Raw genomic sequence first — 14018 nt, forward strand, 5'->3', positions numbered from 1 at the left:
TGCAGTGTTGACGTGTATGATTTTACTGGTAGTCTAAAAAATTTACTGTTTCGCATCATCCAGTCCAGCTGCCAAAGCCGGACATCATTTTTACCGCAACGTGAACATTTTAAGCGATATATTGTGATTTTCTAAAGCGGCGTTTGGGCTCCAGACACAGAGTGACAATGTCTGGAGAAATTTCAATGATTGGTAAGTTAAAAAAAAGACATGTTTCCCTCCTCCTGTAACGTTAATTACCCGGTCACTGGATGCTAACACGTCAAAGCTAACTGGTTTCCTCCACCTGTTAATGATAATAACACGCGTGTTGTTAACTTACAGGCTCCGTTATCCTGGCCCTGTTCCTGGCCGGGTATCTGGGCCAGCAGTACCTCCCTCCCCCCAAGCCCCGGGTGATCGGCCTGGACCTGGGCACCACTTTCTGCTCCGTGGGCGTCTTCCACCCGGGCAGCGGCGAGGTGGAGGTGATAGCAGACGAAGAGGGCAGGAAGAGCATCCCCAGCGCCGTGTCCTTCACCGCCGACGCCGCCGTGCTGGCCGGACACGAAGCCGTGGACCTCGCCGACACCAACCCGCAGAACACCATCTACGACGCGAAGAGGTTCATCGGGAAGATGTTTGAGCCGGAGGTGCTGGAGCAGGAGAGCGCTCGCTACCCGTTCAAGGTGGGTCAAGCTGGTGAAAAAAACGTGTTTACAACTCGCTTTAGGAGCTCCTTTTTTGTACATAATTGCCCTTTATTTGTTCCTTGAATTGAAATCAATGTCACTGTATAGATAGATAGATAGATAGATAGATAGATAGATAGATAGATAGATAACCCCCTCAATTAGTGTACAGGGAAGGAAATGACGTTGCACTGGTTCAGACGAATAAAGCTGACCTAAAAACAACCAGAATAAATAGGTAGATATAAAATATACACTGTGAAAAGCAAAGGAAAACTCTGAGGCACTCTCTTGAGTAAATAAAATACCTTTAATTAATCTGGCATTGTCACAACTTGCTTTAGGAGCTCCCTTTTGTACATTTTGTTCCTTGTATTGAAATCTCTAACACTGAGATAGATAGATAACCCCCTCAATTAGTGTACAGGGAAGGAAATGACATTGCACTGGTTTAGACGAATAAAGCTGACCTAAAAACAACCAGAATAAATAGATGAATATAAAATATGCACCGTGAAAAGCAAAGAAAAACTCCAAGGCACTCTCTTGAGTAAATAAAATCCCTTTAATTAATCTGGCATTGTCACAATGACATGTTTAAAATGACTACGACGCATTTCAGCATCAAGCCTTCATCAGGGAGTCAAACAGATAATTCAGAAACACCTACTGGATCCCTCTCCAAGGAGCACGTCTAGTTTTGAGAAAGGAGTCCACAAAGCGCTCCTTGTTTTGAACATAAAATATGCATTATAGAAATACTGAAAAAATAAGTAAAGTGCTAACTGCGGAATAAAAACATAGGTTCAAATAATTGGTAACATTTTCCTCCCTCTCCTTCAGGTGGTCAACAACAATGGAAGTGCAGAGTTTGTGATCTCCACCAACCAAACCTTCACCGTGAGCCCGGAATTCATCGGCTCCAGGCTGCTGCTGAAGATGAGGAAGATGGCGGAGAAGCAGCTGGGCGTCCCCGTACAGAAAGCCGTCATCTCTGTTCCTGCAGAGTTCGACGAGAGGCAGAGGAACTACACCGTCAGGGCCGCCAACCTCGCTGGTCAGTTCTCTATAAATCTGAAGATGTCGTTCGTTTGAAGATGATGAGTTTCTAAACATTCATGTTACTGTCTTGCAGGCTTGGAGATCCTACGTGTGATCAATGAGCCCACGGCGGCGGCCATGGCCTACGGTCTGCACAAGGTGGACGTCTTCAACGTGCTGGTGGTTGACCTCGGGGGAGGGACCCTGGATGTGTCTCTGCTCAACAAACAGGGAGGCATGTTCCTCACCAGAGCCATGGCAGGTGGGTGCTGCTGCTGCTCTGCCTCAGTAACATGAGAGAAGAGGTGATATGACCCCAAAAGCTTTTGCTTTTGTTGTGCAGCAAAAGCCTAAAAGCATTGTTCTTTTATTCTGTGATCTCTTCTCCCTGATCTGAACTGGATTCAACAGCTGAGAGAAATAGCAGGTGTCTAATATCTGTTCAGAGAAAAACCTGATGTAATTTCAGTGTTTGTAATCTGAAACGTCACAAAGCAGCTTTGGTCTAAAGCCGGAGTGAGAGTGGAGCGCTGTTGTTAAATGGATGCTTTGTGTTTTGGCAGGAAACAACAAGCTGGGAGGACAAGACTTCAGCCAGAGGCTGCTGCAGTTCACCACGGAGCGGGTCCGACAGCAGTTTGGCGTCCCACCCACCCTCAAAGAGGACGTCCATCGTCTCCGACAGGCCGTGGAAGCAGCCAAGATCAACCTCACCGTCCAACCCAGCGTCACCATCAAGGTGCCGCTCCACCTCTACACGCACGACGGCTCAGAGTCCGCCACCGCGCCGGTTCTCTTCCAGGCTGCGATCACTCGTGAGCTGTTTGAGGAGCTCAACGAGGATTTGTTCCAGAAGATCCTGGCTCCGGTGGAGACGGTGCTGGCCGAGGGCCACCTGGGGAAGGAGGACGTGGACGAGATCGTCCTGGTCGGAGGCTCCACCAGGATACCGCGGATCAGGAGGCTGATCAGCGAATACTTCGGGAAGGAGCCCAACACGTCGGTGGACCCCGACCTGGCCGTGGTCACAGGCGTGGCCATTCAGGCCGGTATCATGGGCGGCTCGTGGCCTCTGCAAGTGAGCGCCATCGAAATCCCCAACAGACACCTGCGCAAGACGAACTTCAGCTAATCTTGATTAGGTTTATTTATTACGACAGAAAGGGATGCTGCAGAAACTTGTCACTCATTGTGGACTGTGTCGTGCTTCTCTAAAGTGCTCAAGTGCTAATGAGAGAAAAATGCACAACAGAAATTACCGTCACCAGGAATGGAGACGTACAAGACATTCAGGTTTTCAAATCCTCTTGTGCGTCTTTGTTTGAGAAAGATGGCACTATTAGAAAAAAAAAAGAAAAAAGTACAGACGTGTATTTCATTCCTCTTTAACGTGGAATGGCTGATAACATCAGCAGAAGTCAATACTTCTCTTATAATCCTCAAAGTCACGGCTGCTGTTGTGCAAACTTTCATCAGAAACAACAGTGAGATTCTGATGAAATGTGAATGAGAAGCATCTGTCGTGTATCTACTAACACACACACACACACACACACACACACACACACACACACACACACACACACACACACACACACACACATTCAGCTTCACTGACGATGCTTACTACTACTTATGGTAGATACAGCAACGGTGTTCAATTCAGGGAACAACCACTCGTTAAAAGGACTCAAAGACTAAGCCAGTATGTCTTCAGATATTTATTTATTTATTGACATTTAACTGTTCGGCTGCGTGTGTAGATGAGTGAATGAGTGCAGGTGTTTTTACAAGTCATTTCTCATTAAGGCTGACATACAGTGTGCGTGTGCCTTTCTTTTTTTTTTTTTTTTTTAGAAAGCTGCTAAATAGTTGGAGATGAAGTGAACCGCTGTGGTTCAGACAGACCTTCATCCAGGTCTCTGAGATAATTTCACATCCACTGTTGAGAGAAACTAACCGGGACACAGAGACACCTCAGTAACGCACAATTCATGTAAAACAAATTCACCGCAATATAGACTACTCATACAGAAGGTGTCCATCTAACAGACGAGGGTGCATGTTGGAGAAAGCCTTAATGTTCACACAGTACTGTAAACTTTAAATCATTAGCATCGTTAACCCCGACAACAACACAGCTCATGTTATTTATTAGATCATTTCCCCATCAGAGAGATGGAGCAGAGATGCACTTTGAAAACTTCCACTTGTGGCCCAACTTCCACTTTTTTTTTTTGTGCAATAGCCAACATGTTATTTCAATATTTCGGCGACTTGCACGCTACGATTAATTGTGCCGCACGAGAGTTTGGTAAAAGCTGTCGTCGTCCCACAGAAGGACCAAAGCTTTGCTTCCTGGTGCCTTGTGTATTTGATATTGAGAAATGTGTCACTGTCACGCACAGGATGTTTGATCAGAGTGCCTCAACAAATTGTTCAACCATCATGGATGTTGATTTCCATTTCCGTGTCTTTCTTTGTCCAACCCAAAACTCTGTATGTGAAATACAGACGGTCCAGTGAGTGTTACTGATGGTACCTACTACCTACCTACATTCCTTTTGAAACTGTTTTTATTTGCCAAACATCTTTTCATGAGTATCTGTATTTATTTTAGTTCCTCTTCTCAGATGATTTATCTCTCATGTTGTAACTGAGATCTTCAGTTAAGAGTTGGTATAATTGAAGTTCTGCTATTTGTATTAGATCATGTACAAATGCAATTTGTCCCCGTGGAAACAGGGAGACGAAATAAGAAAAACGATGGGATTAAGATCTATTTTTATATTCCAAGTTTAATTTATTGTCAGAGTCGAGCCACTTATAAAATGAAACGTTAAATAACTATTGCATATTAAAACTGCATTTCTCAACTTCTCCACGGTCTGTTTGTTTTCAGAGAAAAGTCAATTATGTGGCATAAATGTTCCTGAGCAGCCAATAGAGATTTTTTAAGTGCTGCTATTTTCTGGATGCACGTTACTGACTATATCTTTAACCTTATATTTTCTGTTTCAAAAAGAGGTGAAGTCATTAGGGGTAGTGCACTGGTGGTTTGATGCCCAGCTCCTCCCGTCTCCGTCTTTTAGCAAAACACCAAACCCCAGATAATCTTTAAAAAGAGAACTGACCCTTTTACCAGTTTTAGCAGCACACTCTGACCTACTTCACATTTTTTTTTTTTTTTTTAATCTAGACAAATACGATCGCTCACATGACTTCTGCAGCTGCACTGGAGACAGAAAAAAAACTGCTGAGGTGTAAAAAAAACAAACCCAAAAAGGGCTAAAAATAATCACAGTAAATTAAAGAGTCACGAGGAAACTTATGTATTAGAAGATTTTTTAATGTTTACTTCTGAGGCACAGTAAATACCCAAAGAAAGAAAGTCAACACAAAATGCAATCAGATTCTTGACCCTGTGCTGCCTCCTTTGATACCTGTACTAGCGTCCCTTCAATTAGCTTGGAGCTTTATATATATTCACATTTAGCACCCACTTCATTTATCTAACAACATTCAGCGTTACACCAGAAACTAACAGTAAAGATGCATTTCTTCTGAACACCACAGACTTTTTTATACTGCAGTCTAGAGGCTGCGTGGGAAGCGACACGACTCCCCATCACAACCAGACTATTGCTACTGTGATTAACTGTCATTGTTTGAAATGTAATTGTTGAATTGGCTGGAGCATCGTTCACACTGGGTTCATCTCTTATGTACAATAATAACACATTCAACATAGCACTGCACACAGGGTAAAAAAAAAAAACACTTCCAGTCAGGATACACACACACACAATACACCTTTTACACATCTTAAAAAAAAAAAAAAAAAAATCAAAACAAAACCATAACACATTCACATTAACCATTAAAAGACTGCACAAATCTTCGCCCCAAAACCATTTTCACCGGTTCTGTCTTCTGGTTACACACTGGGAGCACAGCTCACACAAGTCATTGATATGATCATTTACTGTAACATGCACGGATCTGAAGAAGTAGGGGCAGGGGCAGGGGCAGGGGCAGGGGCAGGGGCAGGGGCAGGGGCAAGGGGAGAGGGGGAGGGGGGCGGGGTCAATCAGCCTCTATCAAAATAATTATCTTACATACACCATGTGAACATTTCACCTGGAGGAGAAGGCAGGACCCACTGTAAACAGCTTGTTTGTGTCTTTTTTTTTGTTTTTTTGTTTTTTTTTCTCTTTAAATACAAATATAGTGTTAGTACTACTATGAACAGCAGCACGGTGGAGTGCTGACAGAAGGCTCATGCTGCAATGAAGGGCTGTAAAAAGCCTCGTTAAAAAGAAATTCACTCGCTAAGAGAAGAATATCATTGACATTTACAGTGCTTAAAATAATAATAATAATAATAATAATAAACTGCTTTGGAAAATTAGCTTAAAGAATCTGGAAACTCTGTAACTTGGTAACTTTGTAACTTTGAAAGGGAGCGAAGAGAAAGAGAAAGAGAGAGAGAGGAGGCCGCAGATTTGGCGAATTTCATACAAAGTGCGTTTAGCCCCGTGCGATATACAGTATGTCATGACAAGCAAAAAAAAAAAAACAAAACACTATTTACACAATGTACACACAGCAGCTGGGTGGTTGTTTCCTCCGTCACGTACAGCAGTCTGTCAGTTCATCAGTAGGACAGAGCAGCAGGAGAGATTTTACACCGACCGTCAACAGGAATGATTTGAACATCACCGCAGCAGACTCACACAGGCCTTGGGGGTTTCCAATCACTGGCTGATGCCCTGATTGGTGTAGTAGTCGTAGCCGTTGTCTGCGTACAGCTCCTCAGCACTGCCAACGCCGTTCCCCACCTCTGGAGGGCGCCACAACAAAACAAAACACACATCAGTAAATGTACATACTGTTTGTCACTAGTTACACGAAAACTCACTTTTGTTTTACCCTCCTGTTGATCTACTGGGTCAAATCTGTTCCCTTCCTCCATCCTTCCTTCCTTTCTCCCTTCCTACTTACTTTCTTTCTCCCTTCCTACTTTCTTTCTTTCTTTCTTTCTTCCTTCCTTCCTTCCTTCCTTCGTCCTTACTTCTTCCTTCCTTCCTTTCTCCCTTCCTACTTTCCACAATCCTTTTTCCCTTTCTTCTTTCTTTCCTTCCTTTTTCCCTCCCTCCCTCCTTCCCTTCTTCCTTCCTTCTTTCCACAATCCTTTTTCCCTTTCATCTTTCTTTCCTTCCTTCGTCCTTACTTCTTCCTTCCTCTTTTGATTGATCCAATTGCCCCGATCCGTTCCCTCCCTCCCTCCATCTTTCCTTCCTTCCTCCTCCTTCCTTGAACGAATCTGTTCCTTCCCTCCATCTTTCCTTCCTTTTTCCCTTCCTTCTTTGCACAATCCTTTTTCCCTCCCTTCCTTCCTTCTTCTTCGTCCTTCCTTGAACAAATCTGTTCCCTCCCTCCATCTTTCTTTTCTTCCTTTTTCCCTCCCTCCCTCCCTTCCCCCTTACTTCTTCCTTCTGACCCAATTGACCCAATCTATTCCCTCCCTCATCTATCTTTCCTTCCCTTTTCCCTTCCTTCTTTCTTCCTTCCTTGAACAAATCTGTTCCCTCCCTCCCTTTTCCCCCCTTCCTTTCGTCCTTACTTATTCCTTCCTTTTTGACCCAATCTGTTCCCTCACTCCATCTCTGTTTCCTTTTTCCCTTCCTTCTTTCCCTTCGTCCTTCCTTCCTTCCTTGCTTCCTTGACCCAGGAGGACAACAGGAGGGTTAAGAGATGATGTAAAAAAAAAAAAGAAAAAAGAGGAGGAATAAAAATGTAAATTTAATCAAATAATGGAGAAAATGATGGCGAGAACAAAGAGCTGACTTTGGACTTACCTTTCACCCCCAGCACTAGTGGCTGTCTAGACTGACTGGGGGGAGTCTATAAGCTCCCCTACACACAACGTTGTCTCCACTGGGAGGAATGTGGGTGGGTGGGTGGGTGGAGGGGGGGGGGGGGGGGGGGGGGGTGCATGAAGTCATGGATGAAGGTGGGGGAGAGGGGGCAGAGGAGGCAGAGAGGTGGCAGGTAACGAGGGATGCAATGGATGCATGGAATGAAAAGGAAGAAGTCGCTGCTGGCGGAGGAGATGGAGAGGAGGTAGGATGGACAGGAGGTGGTGATCATCACACACGAAGGATGGAGGAGGCAGGCGGCTACTGGGGCTGACCTTCAACAGGGAACAGAGGAGGAGGAGGAGGAAGAAGAGGAGGAGCGACAACATTCATAGATACTCAAACAGGTGCATGCTGGGATGGAGTGACATGCTAGTGGAGAACCTGAAACTCAAGAAGACTCATTCCTTGTCTTTAAGTTAAAAAAAGTGAACTTTAGCAGTTTCATTTATTGATTTTTTTTTTTAAAGGGATAGTTCAACATTTTGGCCAATTGGCCCATTGCCATAATCGCTATAGTCATAGCAGTAGGTTCGTTACCTTTGATTGTCGGTGCAAGCTATTTTTAGAATGGCTGAGCTGCTCAGAGCTACACTACGGAGGCTAAAGGAATTTCTTGGTTTCCCTCATCAAACTCATCAAATACACAATCCAACAACTCCAAAACGCTCTGGTGGACAAGATGTGACCTGCACATTCACCACGCTATGAGATAATAACAGAACATTATGAGACAGAGTTGTTTTCAAGGTAAATTCATGCAAAACCGCTGATGCGCGTTCCCGTTGGGGGCAGTTTTTCAGCAAGCAGTCTCTGCATTTGCCTCGAAAACAACTCTGTCTCATAATGTTCCATTATTACCTCATAGCGTGGTGAATGTGCAGGTCACAACTTGTCCACGAAAGCGGTTTGGAGTTGTTGGATTGTGTATTTGATGAGTTTGATGAGGGAAACCAAGAAATCCCATGAGCCTCCGTAGCGTAGCTCTTACCAGCTCACAGCTCTGCTCCGCCGTTCTAAAAATAGCTTGTACCGACAATTAAAGGTAACAAACCTACTGCTATGACTATAGGGATTATGGCAATGGTCCAATTTGCCAAAATGTTGAACTATCCCTTTAAAAAATTGAATTTTAGTTTGATTTATTGATTTTTTATTTTTTTTAACAAAGAAATGAATTTGTTCTCGAGTTCAGGAGCCCAAATAAACAACAACAACAACAACAACAACAACAGCAACAACACCACCACACTAAAAAACATCAAAGGCTAGTAGCAAACATGTGCACGTCGTCTCTTTACATCTGTGTGCGACGGCGCTTACCAGAAAAGATAAGTTTCTCCTTCATGACGCTCATGTCTCGGCTGGACCTCCTGACCGCGGCGCTCAGCATGATCTGCTCGGGGTTGTAGCTGCGCATACCGCTCATCCGATACCTGCGGGGTCACATGTCAGGTCAGAAACCACCACGACGAGAAACAACACGGGTATCACTGAATACTGCTGCCTCTGCTCGCAAAAACATGCCGTCTAGGGTTCTGGTCCGTACAAGAAGAAGGTTTTAATTTTAAGGTGGAACTAGGGAGTTAATGTCCATACCTGGCTGTGTTTTATGAAGAAAACATATTTTGAGGAAACTGAAGTTACAGAATGCTACTTTATGTGTAAACAAAATAAAACACTGAAGAGTTATTTAGTGAATACAGTTTATACTGTAGACAGTTTTGAAATGAGCTGTAACATATGACTGCCACTTTCTTATCTATAGGCTGTACCTAATGGCTTTATTACTGGCTAATAGTGTTTATATAAACTATGCTCCATAAATCATTTATAAGCCATTTTTTAAACAACAAGGTTTGGGTTGCCAGGTTGTGTCTTGTATATCCTCTGTATTTGGTAATAAATTAGCTACAATGAGAGTAACCTATCAATAAAAGCCCATTCATTTGTGAAATGAATTTTGGCATTGATCCTTTTTTAGTGCTGGTGGTCATGTTGCCAAATCAAAGTTATTTTTGCAGCCTGGCAACTCTTCAGTTGCTCTTTAATTGATTTACTGAGCATTAGTATTAAGCATAAAATTACTCATTAACCATTATTAAAGCAATGTACACTGTATACAGTAATTATAAATGAAGACTTATTAGAAATTTAAATGAAAACTAGTCATAAATATTATTTTATTGTGTGTACAAAGCAAAAACAAACTCTCTTTTAATCTTCATTTGATTGAATATAATACATTTCTCCTGCGTGTGCTCTATTACAGAAAATACCATGTGAGTAATCTCAAGGACATTTTTCTCTATTCTGTGAAACCACGGTGCTCAGTTGGCTCCCTCAGATTAGCATATCAGTCAAGGCAGAGGAATTCATTTCCTGTATGTGAAAACGACGTCCTTATTTTAATGAACGGCCTTGATTTTCGATTAACTTAAGAGAAGAGCATTAGTCACAATAAAAGCGGTGACTAATGCACAGAGGCATTCAGGAACAGAAATGCAGACAAGCGAGGCTTTAGTTCATCAGCATCAATAAAAGCCAATCCTGAGGCACTTCCCCCTGATGAAGGCATATCCGTAGTTCATTTTGGATGCTTAGTCGTTTGGCTTAATGAGACAGATAATAAATTTAAAATCTCGCTGGGGACTTAATGCTGTGGGTTTTCTTTTTTTTTTTTTGCTGTGTGGGTGGAAAGCGTTCATTTTAGTTCAGTCCACAGGGATAAAGACGTGAGCTCCTCCCTCCAGAGGAAAGAGGCAGCAGTGCTTTACAACGATTCAGGTGAAACACAGAGAAGTGAGAGAGCGAAAATAAACATAGAAAGACAGTAGAAGTTAGGTGGAGCGAAAATTCAGATGGAGATCCAAAAAGAGAGCGGAGAAAGAAAGAAAGAATGAAAAAAGGACAGGATGGAAAAAAGGACAAAACAACGATGAGTACAGACTGTGAAAGACAGAAAGAGGGTGAAAAGAGAGAAAAGACTTTGGGTCAGATAGGTGACCCAGTTACCTGATCATGTGATAGCTGAGAGAAGATGCCAGAATGCAGCAGAGGAGGAGGAGAAGAGCATGCACATCAGGCAGAGGAGAGAGGACGAGGAGGAGGAGGAGGAAGGAAGGAAGGAAGGAGAGGCGAAAAGGACAAAAAAGGACAAAAAGAAGGCAGGAGACAAGAGAGGTCAGTTCAGAAGCCGGCAGAAGCGACTGTAGAGCTCGACTGGGCAGAGCAAACCTGCACCCGAGCGTGGAAAACAAGCAAAACACAAAAAAACAAAAAAATATATTTAACAAGTCTTCCCCTCATCCCAGAAACAACAGGAGGACGGGCCATCTGTGTGAGACACAATACCACACGCTCCAGCAGAGGAAGAGAGAGACACTGGAGGGTGTGAGCGGTTCATACACTTGAGCTAGGAGAGGACATGCTCATACAAAAGTACATCTTCTCTGTCACCGCTGGTTTGTGACCAGGTAGAGGTGGACGGAGAGACACACACACACACACACAGCAGAGACACATCATCATGACAGCAGCTTATACAACCACATTACAATAATAATAATAATAATGATGTTCCTAGTAACTAATTGTGTGTACTTGTAAGCCTCTCATTTCAAGGTCATTATAGCTGAATCATAATGAAACCACACACACACACCCAAACACTGCAGGCACAGTGAGCGCAACAGGACACACAGACACACACACACAGACACACACAACAAGAGCATCATCTATTTCCCTCCTCATTCACCAGCAGAAAAATGGAGAAACACCAACTCTTGCATAATCACTCACTTCAGTGATCCGACTACAGTTACATCACGGTGCGACTGTACTTACTTCTGGAAAATGAATATTCCTATGACTACAGCAAAGGAGATGAGGTCTGCAGACACCCACATCAGGCAGTATCCATGTGGTCTCTGGAAACACACACACACACACACAAAGAACACACACACACAACATTATGGCAAGTCCTTTTTCTGGCCTTCATCAAATGTTATGGCAAGATCCACCACTGGGTGGCGCTGTATGTCAACAATACAGTCTCTAAACATCTTAACAGTCTTGAAATCCCATATAAATAAATACTCCTGCAAATAAAGCTACACTTTTAGATCTCTGGCATCAGCATATTCACCATAAATAATATATTTGTTGATATTCAAATGACTTTTAAATGAATAAGTACCAATAAAAATAAAAACTGGCCTAGATAACTGATAGCGTCATGATAAATATTCACTCCCACTGCCCTAATTAACGTCCAATGGAAGATTATGTTTGACGTCGTAGATCCACTGTTTAAATTAATAGACTGCCGATGCCCGACAGCCCCAGACTCTGCCTGAACCACAGCAGGGGGCCGGGGTCACATCTACATGTTATCATGCAGAGTTCCCGTATGGTGGCACAGACGGGGGGTTGAGGGGTGGGGGCCAGGCTGGCTGGCCCACCGCACAGACGAGGGAAGTGAAACGACACCAGAGAGAGGCACAGTGTGGGTGCTGCTCACAATGAGAGGTTTTCAGAGACGAGTCATCCTCTAAAGGATTTGCCAAAATGATGGTGCGAGTCGCTTCCTACTGTGCCGGGGCCTCAGATGATTGTTGCAAAGTAATAGGATAGCGTGTTCAATACAGGGAATAAACACAGTAGATGAGCTCTGTTGAAAGCTAAGGTCCCTTATTGATATGACTCAGTAAAATCCAATTTATTCATGTGGAGGAGGTGCAGCAAGCGGAGAGGAGACCGGCTGAGGGGGCACATCAAACCCTCTTGACAATAAGATTATAGCCTGCGCAAAGACATATGAACTGTAAACAACACATATTGAATGTAGCTTATTAAAAAACAAGTTTGCTACTTTAATGTAAACACTAGATCAAGTTAAGTTTAAGTTTTTTCATCAAGAAGTGAGGTAAAGTATAGAATCAGAGCAGTTTTTGTGTTTAAAGGTGTTCAGAAATGGCCGTTTGTCCTGTTTGTCGCGCCTCCTTCTACGAGTTTTCATCAGCTGCCGCACAAGTTTACCCGAGTAAGGAAAACAAATTTGATTGGTCGTTATCGAGCGGGCGGGATATTCAATGTTTGGGGCGAGACCGAGCTCCGTGTGTGTGTTGTCTCAGACGTTTGATTGACGGATGATGGATCCAATATCAGTGGCTGATGAATTGTGAGCAGCGTGACGCATAATTTGTGCGCCTGCATTATCCGATGCGAAAAAAACTACTACACTTTTATCCCGGATTTACTCGAAAATAGAATTTTGCACAGAGTTTGGGCTACATCATCTGATAGATGAGTTATTACACTAATTTTATGACCCAGAGTGGAATCAAATTCATTTTTCTTTTCTGTACACCTTTAAAAGAAATTGTGCTGAAAGCCAGACAGATAAAGTGAGAAGTACCAGGAGGAAAAAAAACAAAACATCTATAGAGTGTGTGATGGATCCTTACCATGAGCCAGATGGGGTAAGGCACCTTTCTGAGGATATGCGAGGCCTCGGAGGACACCGATGACACCCCGCTGCACCAGAGCACCGAGTACAGCCACGGCTCGTTGACAGTGTAGAGGGTGAGGTTGATGTGGCTCTCGGAGAAGTTACTGAAACCAAATCACACACATTTAGAAATAGAAATAGTATTATGAGATACATATAATGTGAGTGTTGTGATAAGTGCATGTTGTGTCCTACCTGATGTCCTGTGTGCTGGCCTGGTTGTATCTGAGCAGCAGCCTGCTGATGCCCGACTGATGGAGACTTTGAGGACTCAGTTTCTCCATTGAGGTCTGGATCAGACCCGGTGCCAGCTGTCTCACCTGAGCCCGGTGCTCATCTGGAGTCCACATCACCTGCTCACAGCACAAACATTCAGTTACACTTGTTTCTATGAAACCTTGTGTCATCGATGTTAAAGGGATAGTTCCAACATTTTGGCAAATTGTCCCGTTGCCATAATTCCTATAGTTTTAGGAGTAGGTTTGTTACCTTTAATTGTCGGTGCAAGCTATTTCTAGAACGGCGGAGCAGAGCCACGAGCTGCTCAGAGCTACGCTACGGAGGCTAATGGGATTTCTTGGTTTCCCTCATCAAACTCATCAAATACACAATCCAACAACTCCAAAACGCTCTGGTGGATTGTTATTATCTCATAGCGTGAATGTGCAGGTCACAACTTGTCAACGAGAACGTTTTGGAGTTGTTGTGTATTTGATGAGTTTGATGAGGGAAACCAAGAAATCCTATGAGCCTCCGTAGCGTAGCTCTGAGCAGCTCACGGCTCTGCTCCGCCATTCTAAAAACAGCTTGCACCGACAATTAAAGGTAACAAACCTACTGCTATGACTATAGGGATTATGGCAATGG

The 14018-nt window shown here is 43.5% G+C and overlaps 2 protein-coding genes across 5 annotated transcripts in view; one reads left to right on the top strand and one right to left on the bottom strand.

Annotated features, from left to right (window-relative positions):
- Window positions 1-29: 29 nt before the first annotated feature.
- Window positions 30-3249, top strand: hspa13 (heat shock protein family A (Hsp70) member 13). Its single transcript, XM_085795075.1, has 5 exons — window positions 30-192; window positions 325-668; window positions 1515-1728; window positions 1807-1974; window positions 2276-3249. Exons 1-5 carry the CDS (start codon window positions 168-170, stop codon window positions 2842-2844), a joined length of 1320 nt encoding a protein of 439 aa, XP_085651201.1. The 5' UTR covers window positions 30-167; the 3' UTR covers window positions 2845-3249.
- A 2647-nt stretch (window positions 3250-5896) lies between these two features.
- Window positions 5897-14018, bottom strand: part of gdpd5b (glycerophosphodiester phosphodiesterase domain containing 5b) — a 50049-nt gene continuing 41927 nt past the window's right edge. The window contains exons 12-17 of one of the 4 annotated variants that reach the window (XR_015037462.1): window positions 13347-13504; window positions 13108-13255; window positions 11483-11565; window positions 8957-9069; window positions 7574-7908; window positions 5897-6555 (exon numbers count right to left, since the gene is read on the bottom strand). Coding sequence is in view for 3 of the 4 variants with exons in the window: in XM_085795076.1 (XP_085651202.1) it covers window positions 6470-6555; window positions 8957-9069; window positions 10649-10663; window positions 11483-11565; window positions 13108-13255; window positions 13347-13504 (603 nt within the window). In the remaining variant the exon portion in view is untranslated. Of the gene's footprint in view, window positions 6556-7573; window positions 7909-8956; window positions 9070-10648; window positions 10664-11482; window positions 11566-13107; window positions 13256-13346; window positions 13505-14018 lie in introns of those variants that run through there. The other 3 variants (XM_085795076.1, XM_085795078.1, XM_085795077.1) reach the window with 3 other exon arrangements.

The sequence above is a fragment of the Trachurus japonicus genome, chromosome 13, assembly GCF_045865225.1.
Source record: "Trachurus japonicus isolate A0001 chromosome 13, Traja_1.0".
NCBI lineage: Eukaryota > Metazoa > Chordata > Actinopteri > Carangiformes > Carangidae > Trachurus > Trachurus japonicus.